Source organism: Mercenaria mercenaria, unplaced genomic scaffold (assembly GCF_021730395.1).
Source record: "Mercenaria mercenaria strain notata unplaced genomic scaffold, MADL_Memer_1 contig_3096, whole genome shotgun sequence".
In the NCBI taxonomy this organism is placed as follows: domain Eukaryota; kingdom Metazoa; phylum Mollusca; class Bivalvia; order Venerida; family Veneridae; genus Mercenaria; species Mercenaria mercenaria.
The window spans coordinates 25,484-40,357 of record NW_026461204.1 but is presented as its reverse complement, the minus strand read 5'-3'; the positions used below and the strand labels follow the sequence as shown (position 1 = coordinate 40,357).

Genomic DNA, 14,874 nt, shown 5'->3' with positions numbered 1-14,874 from the left:
GGAGCTAAAACTGCAAAGTAGAGTTACGGAATTTGCAAAGTGCATGTCAGATCATGACAGTGAACAAGTATGTGGAGTTCCAATCCATTCCCACTAGTAGATACTGAGATACCAGCTTACATATAAAAGTTTACCAAAACCTGCTAAGTCGAAAAAGGGGCATTAGTTTGAAAAATTGCAAAATAGAGTTATTGAAACTATGCACAGCATGTCATATGATGACAGAGAACAAGTGTCTGAAGTTTCAATCCATTCCCACTGGTGGATACTGAGATACCAGCTAACATAAACAAGAGGGCCGTGAAAGCCCTGTATCGCTCACCTGACCTATTGACCTAAAGATCATTAAGATTAACATTCTGACCAAGTTTCATTAAGATATGGTCATAAATGTGGCCTCTAAAGTGTTAACTAGCTATTCCTTTGATTTGACCCCGTGACCTAGTTTTTGACCCGACATGACCTAGATTCGAACTTGATCTAAAGATCATCAAGTTTAACATTCTGACTAAGTTTCATGAAAATATAATCATAAATGTGGCCTCGAGAGTGTTAACAAGGTTTTCCTTTGATATGACCTAGTGACCTAGTTTTTGACCCGACCTGACCTAGATTTAAACTTTACCTAAAGATCATCAAGATTTACATTCTGACCAAGTTTCATTAAGACAGGGTCATAAATGTGGCCTCTAAAGTGTTAACTAGCTTTTCCTTTGATTTGACCTGGTGACCTAGTTTTTGATCCGACATAATCCAGATTCAAACTTGTCCTTGAGATGATTAAGTTTAACTTTCTGACTAAGTTTCATGAAGATACAGTCATAAATATGGCCTCTAGAGTGTTAACAAGCTTTCCCTTTGATTTGACCTAGTGACCTAGTTTTTGACCCGACCTGACCTAGATTTAAACTTTACCTAAAGATCATCAAGATTTACATTCTGACCAAGTTTCATTAAGACAGGGTCATAAATGTGGCCTCTAAAGTGTTAACTAGCTTTTCCTTTGATTTGACCTGGTGACCTAGTTTTTGATCCGACATAATCCAGATTCAAACTTGTCCTTGAGATGATTAAGTTTAACTTTCTGACTAAGTTTCATGAAGATACAGTCATAAATATGGCCTCTAGAGTGTTAACAAGCTTTCCCTTTGATTTGACCTAGTGACCTAGTTTTTGATCCCATCTGACCCAGATTCGAAGATGACCTAAAGATTAACAAGATTAATATTCTTACCAAGTTTCATTAAGCTAAGTTCATAAATGTGGCCTCTACAGTGTAAACTAGCATTTCTTTTGATTTGACCTGGTGACCTAGGTTTTGACCCAAGACGACCCAATATCAAACTCGTCCAAGACTTTATTCAGGATAACACTCTGATCAAGTTTCCTTAAGATTGGGTCAAAATTGTGACCTCTAGAGTGTATACAAGCTTTTCCTTCGATTTGACCTGGTGACCTAGTTTTTGATCCCAGATGACCCAATATCGAACTCGTCCAAGAATTTATTCCGGGTAACATTCTGACTAAGGTTCATTAAGATTGGGCCAAAAATGTGACCTCTAGAGTGTTAACAAGCTTTCCCTTTGATTTGACCTGGTGACCTAGTTTTTGAACCCAGATGACCCGATATCGAACTCATCCAAGATTTTATTAAGGGTAACATTCTGACCAAGTTTCATTAAGATTGAGCCAAAATTGTGACCTCTAGAGTGTTAACAAGCTTTTCCTTTGATTTAACCTGTTGACCTAGTTTTTGACCCCAGATGACCCAATATCAAACTCGTCCAAGATTTTTTTAAGGGAAACATTCTGACCAAGTTTCATTAAGATTGGGCCAAACATGTGACCTCTAGAGTGTTAACAGTCAAATTGTTGACGACGGACGGACGGACGGACGGACAACGGACGACGGACGACGACGGACGATGGACACAGGGCGATCACTAAAGCTCACCTTTGAGCACTTCGTGCTCAGGTGAGCTAAAAAAACTTAACCAAAACTTTCTAAGTCGGAAAAGGGGCATGATTTTGAACAAAATGCAAAGTAGTTATGGGACCTACACAGTTTATGTCCGATCATGACAGTTAACAAGTGTTTGAAGTTTCAATCCATTCCCATTAGTGAGTACTGAGATACCAGCTTACATACAAAACCTTAATAAAACAAGTCGAAAAAGGGGCACAATTTTGTAAAAAAAAAAGAAAAAATAGAGTTATGAAACCTGTGCAATGTAAGTCCGTTTGCCACAGTAAATAAGGCCATACCAAATTGATATGTCGTTCGTCGGAACTACCGCATCACTAATTTCATTCCCGAGAAAAAAAAATAAAAATTACCCGCCCGCACGTACATAAAAATCTCCGAAAAAAATATTTTTTTTTCGAGTACGCGGTCCGGAATAATAACGACAAAACAGGTTTTATCGCTGTTTTAATGCGTCAAAATGATATTGATTGGATTTTATGCGCCCGTAATACATGTAGCTGATGATCCAAACTCAAAAAGTAAGGAATTATGGTGTTGTTCATCATTTGTTTTAAATCTGGAGTAGTCTGTGCTAGTGCCACACATGGCCTTCGATGTGCCGGTAGGTAATGAAATTGGCACATTCTACTTTTGTTCAATACAGTGAAAAGAACGAAGCCCGACTTGTAAGACGTGCACGGGGATGCAGTTAAAAATATTTGGAAATATTGTTCAGATATAAAGTTTTCAAACCATTTGTTATCAGTTGTTTATTTCAGCATGTTAGATCTAGAGCCCAAAGCTGAGGCCAACTACTATCTTAAAAATATATTTGTTCACAGATCCTGTCCGACCTATCACATTGTCTCGGCCCAAATCTTTTTGAACGTAACTTCTTTAGTACAGCAGTCAGATATTCTATCAAAACGCATTTAGTCAATTTATAAATTGTTTAGCTTTTCAAATAAGTAGTGTTGATATGAAAATAATTTCTAACAAAATCTGTCCTTTTGTAACCCCAGTTTTGCCTGTTTGTACACATGACGCCAGGATATATTTAAAATTGGCTGTAAATTGATTGAAAGAAAACAGACTTCCCCAACTCTAAATTTCTAGTTCAGTCAAAGCACAACAAACAACACTTTTAAGGGTGGCCATATTGGGATCATTCTTTGTCCGTCTGTTATTATTTTTGCTTGAAATGAATCTCTACCACAAAAGCTAAATTAAGCTAGCCTGATCATGATCTGTTAAGAAATTATTCCAAAGGGATTCGAGCAATGTCGAAGCATCTGTATGCCCAACTCCGTTTGGTCTCACTGGTCAAGTGGTTTATTACTTCCCCTCACCTCTATGGGTTGGAGTTCCACTAGGGGCACAAATTTGTTCATGTGTCAAAGCGATCTAACTGTGTTTCAGAAGAAATGTTATTCCACACAATCATGTGCCTGTTTTGTCTTAAATATTCCTCATCCTGTGCCATTAAATAGGCACGTCTTCAGATTAATGTAGAAAAATCAAAATTAAAAATAAGACACTCATTCCTTAGTAATTAAAATTACAAAATAAAAAAAATAAAGTGATTCAGTGAGTTTTGGCAAGAATTTATTTGCAAAATCATTCATGTAGTCTTTAAAACATATAGAAAAGCTATATACTGTGTTACCCACACTGTAAATGTTTGATTTCTGTGTTATTTCTAAAGAAATGATAACTTTATATATAATCATAACCGCCTCCTCAAGGGTTCAAGCTGGGAAAAAAAATAAAAAAGCCCGCTCGCTCCATGTAAAATCTACCCGCCTCTGAAAAGATGAAAATTGAGAAAAAAAAATAAAATAAAAATTTCGCTCGCCCTCTCCTATTTTTTTGGAAAATTTTCCGAAGAACTATTAATCAATTTGGTATGGCCTAAGTGTGTGAAGATTCAGTCCATTCCCACAAATCGGGACGCTGACGCCGACGCATGGGCGAGTCCAATAGCTCTACCTAATCTTTGAATAGTCGAGCTAAAAATATATAGTTCTATTAACTAGGTCAGTATTTGTGGTATATTGCAATCTGAAAATAGTACTTCATAAGATTAGCTGGTCTGAATACTCTGATATACCTACATTAAAAAATAGGATATTCTCCTTAACTAAAACATTTCTATGTAAAAACAAATATTCAAACTAGAACACAACAATTTACAAGACTAACAATTTGACTGTGCAAATTTATGTTTAAACTTTACATTCATTATGTAATTATATATACTGACATTGTTATAATTCTGAGATATTCAACAATTCTAGGGAATATGTTTCAAAGAATTATTCAAGGAAGCTAACCTATTTCCGCATTTTAATGTTTATTACATGAAACGCATATTCCAGTGTACCATTGCTCTGATACTGATACAATTCCTCCAATCATATAAATTATTGTTATTTCAGGCAGGCTATGTAACACAAATCTCACTGAAGCTATTATACTTTATAACTTAGAGTTTGGAAACCAAAAAATCAGTAAAGATCCCCATCAAGTAGTGCTTACATACTTCTTGACTTAGAGTACAGTACGAAAAACGAAAAAAAAGAAATTAAATGTAGTCCCTGTAACCTTAACCTTTGACCTAAACAAGCCATGATGGCACTATATCGTTCACCTGAGTTGAATTGCTTGCTTGCTTAAGCTTCACTTACAAAAACTAGGTGAGTAGGTCTTGGTAAATATTATTCAAGATTACTACTGAAATCTGTTAAGAAAATAAACAGGTGGTCCAAATTTCTTTGCTGTAGCTTCTTAAAACAAGAAAGTAGGTCAGTAGTTCAAAGTCAATAATATTAAAGATGAGTGTTGAAATCAGTACCAAAAGTTGTAAACGTGGTCAAAATTTCTACGCTGTACCTTAAAAAACAAGAAAGTTGGTCAGTAGGTCATGATTAAGACATTTCAAAATGAATATTGAAATCTGTATCAACAATTTTGCTTGTGGTCAAAATTTCTTTGCCACTGCTTCAAAAACAAATACATGTAAGTCTAAGTGAAACAAGGCCCACCTGGGCGTGACCTATATTTACCCCAGAGTCATGATTTAAACAGAGAGAACCAGTAGAGGATAATACATACAAAATATCTAAGCTCTGGTCTTTATGGAATAAGACAGGATTTTTTAAGGTTTTCCCTGAACAAAAAATAAAATATGGAAGGTAGATCCCTCGGAAGCACCGAAAACAAGGCAAACAGTGAAAATTGCAGACTATTTAGTCTATTTAAACCATGTGGCCCCAGAGCGGGGCGTATTTGACCTTTGGAGGATAATTTGAACAAACTTGGTACAGAACCACTAGATGATGTTACATACCAATATCAAAGCCCTCGGCCTTGTGATTTTGGACAAGAAGATTTTCAAAGTTTTTTCCCTATATAAGTCAAGATAAACCTTGGTCCCCGGGGCACGGCCATATTTAACCCCAGGGGGATAACTTGAACAGTCTTGGTAGAGGACATTACAGATCCGATATCACATGCCAAATATCAAGGCTCTAGCTATTATTGATTCAGAGAAGAAAAGTGACCACGCCATCTGGCAGCCGTTTTTGTTGTTTTTTTGACGAATCGAAATAATTTGAACAATCTTCGTAGAGGGTCACACAAGAACCATTTGTGCAAAATCATTTTAAAATCGGGCTTTTTCAGTCTCAAACAAGAAGATTTTTAAAGTTTCCACTATATACATTTGACCACGCCCTCTGGTGGCCATGTTTTTGATGAATCGGAATAATCTGAATAATCTTGGTAGAGGGTCACACAAGAACCATGTGTGTGAAATTATTTTAAAATCGGGCAAAGTCACTATGCCCTCTGGCGGCCATGTTTTTGTGTACAAAAAACAAGAAAGAATATCCAACAAGGAAAGCCACGTTCAAAAAACGCAGCCTCCCCAAAGACACACACGAACAACCCCCGCACACCCTACACAAACATGAACACAAAAGGACAAAACAAACAAATACAGGAACACAGTGGGGCACCGCCTTGGAACGGTCAGTGGCAAAACCACCACCGGGGAGCTTAAACCGGTTTATGGTGCACCTAACCTCACTCTTACCCCCACCATGTTCATAAGTCACAAGACAGTGTAAATAAAAGTAATCCCCGCCAGGTGAATCCCTAACATACGTAAAGGCAACAGAAGGTATGTAATGTAAAACACAAAGATGCCCTTGTAGATATAATATAAAAATGCAATCCTTAAGAACCTAAAACGCATGTACTCAATGCCTTTGCAGAAGACAGAGCAACAAGGGAAACACCCTTAAGGGCCCGACGGAACAGGCCAGAAGACGGAAATCAAAATAGCTCAGTCCCTCAATCGGGCCAGCAGTTTCACACAAGAAGACTTTTAAAGTTTCCACTATAGAGGGAAAAGTAACCACGCCCTCTGGCGGCCGTCTTTCTAGACAAATCAAAATAAATATACCAATCTTGGTAGAGGGTCACACAAGGACCATTTGCGAAAATCTATTTTAAAATAGGGCCAGCAGTTTCACACAAGAGGGTTTTTTAAGTTCCCACTATATACATAGAGGTAAAAGTGACCACGCCCTCTCGGGGCCATGTTTTTTTAACAAATGAAAATAATTTGGACAATCTTGGTAGAGGGTCAACAAAGACCATTTGTGTAAAATTATTCTAAAATCGGGCAAGCAGTTTCGTACAAGTAGATTTTTAAAGTTTCCACTACATACATATACGGAAAAGTGACCACGCTCTCTGGCGGCCATGGTTTTTGAACAATCTTGGTAGAGGGTGACATAAGGACCATCTGTGTGAAATTATTCAAAATCGGATTATCGGTTTAGGAGGAAATGTCGTTTGAATTGTTTTTCTATTCTTAGCTCTGGCAATCCCTATGTGCAACCAAGCGGAACCGTTTGAACAACTTATGTAGAGGACCGCCAAAGAAACATCAAGGCCAAGTTTCATCAAATCCATTCATTTGTTTTGGAAGAGATGTCGTTTAAACACAAATGATGACAGCGGACGGACGACTTGACGGACGCACGCACCACGCACGACGGACGGCGGACACAGCGTGATCACAATAGCTCATCATGAGCACTTTGTGCTCAGGTAAGCTAAAATAGAAGCCCTAGGCCCTGTAGTTTTGACAAGAAGATTTCCCTATATAAGTCTAGATTATGTAAACCATGTGACTCCAAGGGGAAGGGGGCATATTTTACCCACAGGGGGATAACTTGAATAATCTTGGTAGAGGATCATTAGATGATGCTACATACATACAAACCAAATATCAAAGTCCTAGGCATTGTGGTTTTGGACAAGAAGGTATTAAGCTTTCCGTTTCGGTTGCCATGGCAACCATAGTTCTGTGCGGAATTCATTAGGAGATGTTGTTTAAAGGAAAGTGTGGACGGACGGACGGACGGAAGAGTGAAGCCGGACGGTGAGCGATGGCAATAACTTAAAACAACTAGGATCCTCCTTAAGTGATGCTTAGTCATTCTAAGTCATTCTGTAAAGTTTCGAAGTTGCAAAATTTTAGACTTGAGTCTGGAAACGAAAATGTTGACCGACAGGCAGACATTGTCATTCAAAATTGTGGCCCCAGCCCCTGAGACAGGGCCATTTTGACCCCAGGGGCTGAAGATGAACACACTTGATAGACGACCACTAGACAATCTTTCATATTAAATTTCAAAACTCTGTGGTTTTAAGTTTGAGACAAGATTTTTCTTTTCCTACACAAGTCTTTTTAAACCATGCGCCCCCGGGGCGGTCAATTCCTAACCCCAGGGGGGGATAATTTGAACAATCTTGGTAAAGGACTACTATACAATACTACATATCAAATATCAAAGCCCTAGGCCCTGTGGTATTGCGCAAGACTATTTTCAAAGTTTTTCCCTACATAAATCTATATAATCACGTGAACCCAAGGGCGATATAATTTGATCGATCTTTGTAGAGACCCAATAGGCTCTGTGGTTTTGGACAAGAAGTTGTTCAAAGTTTTTCCCTATATAAGTCTACATAAACAATGTGGCCACTAGGGCAGGCCATATTTGATCCTTGGGGGACAGTTTGAACAGTCATGGTCAAGGACCACTAGATGAAGCTACATACTAAGTATCAAAGCCCTAGGCCCTGTGGTTTTGGAAAAGAAGATGTTCAAAGATTTTCCTTATATAAGTCTTTATAACCATGTGACTCCCAGAGCGAGGCCATATTTGACCCTAGGGGATAATATAAATAATATTGGTAGAGAACCACTAGATGATGCTACATACCAGTTCTGTGGTTTTGGACAAGATGTTTTAAGCTTTTCTTTTCGGTTGCCATGGTAACCATCGTTCTGAACGTAATTCAATTCTTTGAAAACAAATTAAAGAAGACCATCCATGGAACATCTCTGTTTAGTTTCATCAAAACTGGCTAAGTGGTTTAGCAGGAAATGTTGTTTAAAGGAAAATGTTAATGGACGGCAGACAATCACTGACCACAGTAGCTCCCCCTTGAGCACTTAAAAGAGAATGTTACTTATTGTTTATTTATATATACTGCTAAAATGAAAATGCCATAATACGTTATAAGTTGCAGGAATGAAATAATTGCCATTTAAGGATGCAGCTTTTTTCGAAAGTCCTTAAGTGCATACTAATAGCTTAACCTGAACTAAGTTCAGGCGAGCTACAAATCACCTTATTCCCATTATTCGAGGACACATTGATACGATCAGTCTGTATACTTCCATGATATCTTTCTTGAAAACTCTCGCAACTTCACTGTCTTTCACGTCATTTCCAATTATAAGTAGTGCTGCCCAGAAATGTCCTGAAAAAATAAGATATAGGTAAAATAATTATTCTATAACTGTTACTAGGTTTAAATTTTGTCAAAACGTTTTAAGAATTTTGTTTTACACGCATGTAAATACCTTTAACAATTAAAATGCTGCATCGGTGAAGTCAATGACCTCTGCTCTTGAGTGGTTATGGTCGCTGACTTAAATATGACTGAAATACTGTTGAAAAACGGCGTTAAACCCAACACAAACAACAAATCATTTTAATTAAAGACAAAGGGAGGTAATTTGAAAAAAAATCAGTCAAGAGTTATCTACCCTGATAATATGAGACCACCTGAAGACATATACCTTAACTTTCAAATCAATCACATGCACATGATAAGGACTGCTGAAAAAAGATAAATGCAAAACAATGTTAGATATAGCATTTTTTTGTAAATCAAGGACACAATACTCTGGTCCTGTTAAAATGATTTAGCTCTTGAAGCTCATCCAAGATCTTTTAATCGTACACATTCTGTGTCAAAATGATTTGGACTGGTGAAGAAATGATGCTGTTTCAGTGTAAAAAAGCAGATATTTAGCAATTTCTCTTGTCCTACCATCCGGATTTCAATAATAGTCTAAATTAACCAGGATCTTGAGGTCATACACTTTATATGTTAATATGATTAGGATTGGTAAAGAAATGAAGATGCTAGAGTGTAAATAATGTATAATATAGTAAATTTTGTCAATCAAGGGCACATAACTCTTGTCCTACCAGCCTAATTTCATTAATAATCTAAATTATGCAAGATCTTAAAGTCATATACATTCTATATAAATATGACTAGGATTGGTGAAGAAATGAAGATGATAAGAGTGTAAACAAAGTGAAATATAGCAAATTTTGTCAATCAACATAAACCCTTTACTCATTTCGAAAATGAATGTTAATTCGACGCCGCCCTGAAGGCGGTGTCGAGTATATGGGATACACTTTTATTTCGGACCCTGTAAAGATGGTAATGAATAGTTTCGGAGTGATAAACTGAACACAGTGAATAGTTTGCAAAAGGATCAACGATATTGCACAATACATTTTAGTGAATAAACAAAAAATGGCAAAAAGAAAACATAAAAAATGTAAGTAATGCAACTTATTATGTGATTTAAAACAATGCTATCTGTCTTTCCTCTCCTTATTTATAGAGCAGAACATATTTTTTTATTTACAATTTCGTCAAAAATGTTGATCCGATTTATTGATAAGGGAGGTTACTCTGTAAGTCAAGTTTTCTATTTCTATTTTTAGCATGACCTACTTACCTATCTCATTTTCTATAAATAGAATACACCGCAGATATACCATACTGTAAAGCGTGAATCGCCTGGACAAGGGAGCGTTCGTGTATATTACAACTTCGAAGAGAATATTAAAAAAAAATTATGGAAAATTACAATTGCCTGCATAAAAATTCCTTGGAAAAAAAAACGTATTTACAAAGTAAATAAAGGAATCAATAAGCATAGATATGTTGAAATGAACGAAGGAAGTGCCGCTGTTAACTTATTTTTAACCTTTTTGTCTTATTTTCTTTGTTGATAGGTACAGTGATGTAATTTCAGAATGCGCACACTTTTGCAAATTCCTATTTCTATTTGTTTTTTTTTTTGTTTGTTTTTTTTTTTTTGTTTTTTTTTTCTTTTTTCTTTCTTTTTTTTTTGCTTATGTGTCATATAGATCTACTCATTGTTTACAGATATACACTGTCAACTAAGGCGTGCAATAGGCTAAAGAGCACTTGGCTGAATTTGTCAGTGACAAGTTAATACTTCTTTAAATGTGGTTAGATCGAAATATCAAAAGCCATGAGACCATAACTTATCAAAGCATCAGTGACTTTAAAATAGAATTCCTTGTTGAATTTATATGTTCATTGATCTTATATGACTAGTCAGTTGCTCTGGTTTTATTATATCTTGTTACTTGCTTCTTTTTTTTTCTTTTTTGTTTTTAATTAATTATTTAATAGATAGTTTTTGTATTTGTTCATTCCTGACAAAAAAAAAATAAAATAAAAAAAAAACATTTTCATTGAAATATTTTCTACACTTTGGCAGTGGGTTATTATGCTTTCTAAATTTCTTGTAATATTAGATTTGAACTAGACACTGACATACTCCTAGTAACTTACAGTTCAACGAGGACTTCAAGTTTATCGTTCGTCCGAAAATAAAAATGAATTCTATGATATTCAAAAGTATATAAGAAAGATTCATGCTTTGTAAATAGGGGCAATATAGAGATTATTTATGTTATATGATTCTTTTCTTGGACAAAATTTTTGATTGTTTTTGTCAAGGGAAACAGTAAATTGCTGTGTATAATCTGCATTCTGAAATCTATAATGTAGGTGACTAAGGTCCATAAAACTTCATCAGTAAATAGAAAACACTCATTACATTACATGATAATAAAAATAATGGATTCTGTGAACCACAACTTGGAAATAATTTCAACATTTCCTCATTTCCCAACAAACTGCATTTCTGTGAAACTTCATACACACGCTCCTGCATATAAGAACTTTTCACAGGAGATGACCTTAGTTAGTGAAATAATTACTTTAATTTTGTATGTAAAGGGACCACCTACTCGCAATGTTAATGTCATTGCAGGTAGAGGATTTGTATTGCATGGTAAAACTTTTCTATCATGTTTATTCTTCATGTTTTAAACAGTTTATAACATATATTATTTTATGTGCTAATGTTGATAACTTGTAGCCAGTCAGACTAATAAAGTAATGATTAGGTGATTTCTCATATTGCAATAAATGTACTTCAGACACAACACTTGGTGGCGTCTTTGATGCTTGCATCAATGAATTGCCCTGTATACTTTGGAGAGACACTTTGGCAAAAGTGGTGTCAATAATACTCAAACGCAAAAGAAAGTGTGCACTTCTTAAATTTTAATATTCTCAGTTCTAAAAGAGGTATCAGTCTATAATTTGCAACATACTATAATTTGCAACATACTTTGCTCGAAGCATGTTCTATTGATCTGCCTTCAATTTTACGATAAAATCTTGGTGGAGTCAAGATAACAAGCGATATTGGACTTTTGCACAATTTGCACGTGCTGTCCATAGAAAAAGTACATGTCTACACAAACGTGTTTGTCAGTTTTCTTATACCTTTGGTGAAAGGAAAAACACATTAGATTTCAAATCTGTGCTGTTGTAAAATGCCACGACTTAGTGAAATTCAGCGAATTAAACAATGCTTCAATGGGATGACAACGTTATTTACGTCAGCAGAACGTTTGGGTGCCAGAGTAATGTCATAATTCTTTTGCACCAACAATGTCAGCAAACTGGTCGAGTTGCTGTACGCCATGGATCCAGCAGACCTCGGGTGACAACCGCCTCTTAAGAACGGAATGAAATTCCTCGTGACGTCATTCTACTGTTATGTTAGGCCTAAGCGTTACCATATCAATGCTTGAATAAATAGTAGAGGTGGTCAAACAAGATATCTAAACAAAATAATGTTTGCGGAACAGGCAGCTTTATATAATCTGACAAGAAAGAGATTTACAACTTCCGTTTTGAACCTCTGTTGGCTTTGAATAGCCAAAAATTCCCATAAATGTCAAAATTTTGGAAACAATCGAAACACATCAAATTGGCCAAATTTTGGTATCGAACATAACATTCTTTTAGACAAAATAATCTACTTTGGAAAACATAATCTGCTTCAGTTGACGAAAACCCGAGTGCACACTTTCTTTTGCGGTTGAGTAGTATTTGTTGGATATGTATAGAATATTTTCTAGGAACACTCATCTGTTTCATTGTGGTATTATTTCATTATATCCTCCAATATCTACCATAGAAAGAGATACTCAATTCAAATTAATAAAAAATTACCAAATAAGAATAAAATCTTAAACGGTGACCCAATTTTCCTTTTAAGGAATCGACAGCAATTGCATTTTATACACATGTTCATATTTACTTAATTTGAAAATACTATCTGGCAGTTTCCTTAATATTATAGGTGTCTTCCCGGGGAGTTTTGAGGGAACTTCTATGTCAGTTTTACCTGTTGTAAGGTAATAAATCAAACTAGGTGGTTTACAGTCTGTCGGAAATATCGTCAACTTTAATTTGTGAAAAATTCATAACAGTCCGTTGAAAATCGGTAGGTGGTGCATTCGACCTTAACACACACGGGATGTTGTCTGATCGTCTTTGTCTGGGTTTAGCGTCTTTTTCAACATTTTTTCCATCATACAAACTACGGTGTCTACTTGTAGCAGTGAGGACTGTGCCCAACTTTATAGAGCTTCCACTCTAGATTATCACCCCGAAAACACGTGGCATGATACCCCACTAAATCTCATTTTACTGACACCGGGCTGACCAGTCCTAGCACTACTCTCTTAATGCTGAGCAGTAAGCGAAGAAGCTACTAGTATCATTTTACGTCTTTGGTATGACGCGGCCAAGGATCGAACCCACGACCTCCCGCACTCAAAGCAGACGTTCTACCGAGATGTTTTATGAAGAAATGTATGGACTGATAGATGGACGACGTACAACGGCTGGTGAGTGATCAGAATAACTCGCCATTGAGTACAAAATACTCAGGTAAGCAAAATCTATATATAAACAAACATTTATTATTCAGAGAAAACATTTATCATTTAAACTGTCTTATCAAGGAGATACAATTCTTGTCATCCGAAATGTGTCTATACTATACTGTATAGTTGTTATCAGAAATTACAAATTTCTTTCTTTGTCCATGGTATTTTATTCTTAAGGACTAAAACAATTCTTACCAATTGTTGGAAATATGTCTGCATCACAAGAATGGCATTTGATGTTGTTGACGTATGAATTTCTGATACAAGCAATACATACTGCTATATTGCAAAGGCAGTTTGCCTTGTGCGTTAACACATCATCTGCAACTAAAAGTAACACAAATATTCAAAGCGACTTACTTATTTACAAAATGTTACATGAAATATCAAAGCTGATATTAACATGGCAATTCTTTTGAAATATCAACAACAGTGTTGTAAGGTGAAAAATACTTTGGAAAGAAATATATCTTAAAGCAAAATACTGTTAAGCAGCTGAATACTGTTGGCCATCCTTTGTATACATTGTACACTATGGTTCTCTGTAACAGAACACATAACGCAATACAAATATTGAAGTTCTACCATGCATCTATCACTGAAATATTTTTCCATAGATATTAATTTTAAATGTAGCAATTGCTAATCATGTGTTTCATGCTGAGTATATACAGCAGCAATCACCATCAATGTAAAAATACATTTGTTTAAACAAGAGGGCTATGATGGCCGTAGATCGCTCACTTGAGTCTCAAGAGTTTAAACGGGCTAGAGAGTGTGCAACTTTAGAAGAGGACAGTAATGTAGTAACGTCAAAGTTCTTTAGGTAGTAGAAGTTGCTTACATAAATTAGTTAGACAGATGACAGATGATTCAAACACTATATGCTTTAAGTATTTAGAACTGGGTAGAAAATGTATACATAGATGAAGCAGGCTGAATGTGTTTTGAAAGATCTCTTTATAATAACTTATTTGTTTTTGTTTGTTTGTTTTGGGTTTAACGCCGTTTTTCAACAGTATTTCAGTCATGTAACGGCGGGCAGTTAACCTAACCAGTGTTCCTGAATCCTGTACCAGTACAAACCTGTTCTCCGCAAGTAACTGCCAACTTCCCCACATGAACCAGAGGTGGAGGACTAATGATTTCAGACACAATGTCGTTTATCAAATAGTCACGGAGAACATACGCCCCGCCCGAGGATCGAACTCACGACCCCGTGATCCGTAGACCAACGCTCTTACCTACTGAGCTAAGCGGGCGGGCTAACTATATTTGAGATTTGAGAGCGGACCTTACAATGATGCTACGGATCAAGATAAATGGAAATGCATTAAGCAGTTCATGGGAAGAAATTATTTAAATGTATTTGTATTTTTGGCTCTGGTGGTCCCTAAAAGGAAAGCGGTGCCCCACTTTATAAAACATGAGGGACATAATGGCCGTATC

At 36.1% G+C, this 14,874-nt stretch overlaps 1 protein-coding gene across 1 annotated transcript in view; it reads right to left on the bottom strand.

The window, feature by feature from the left end:
* The window catches only part of LOC128552733 (uncharacterized), a gene marked incomplete at its 5' end in the record, with an annotated part of 46,342 nt that overhangs the window by 13,445 nt on the left and 18,023 nt on the right, over positions 1–14,874 (bottom strand). Inside the window, 2 exons of the mRNA XM_053533789.1 lie at positions 8,677–8,809; positions 13,621–13,752. Coding sequence (XP_053389764.1) covers positions 8,677–8,809; positions 13,621–13,752 — 265 coding nt within the window. The remainder of the gene's footprint in view (positions 1–8,676; positions 8,810–13,620; positions 13,753–14,874) is intronic.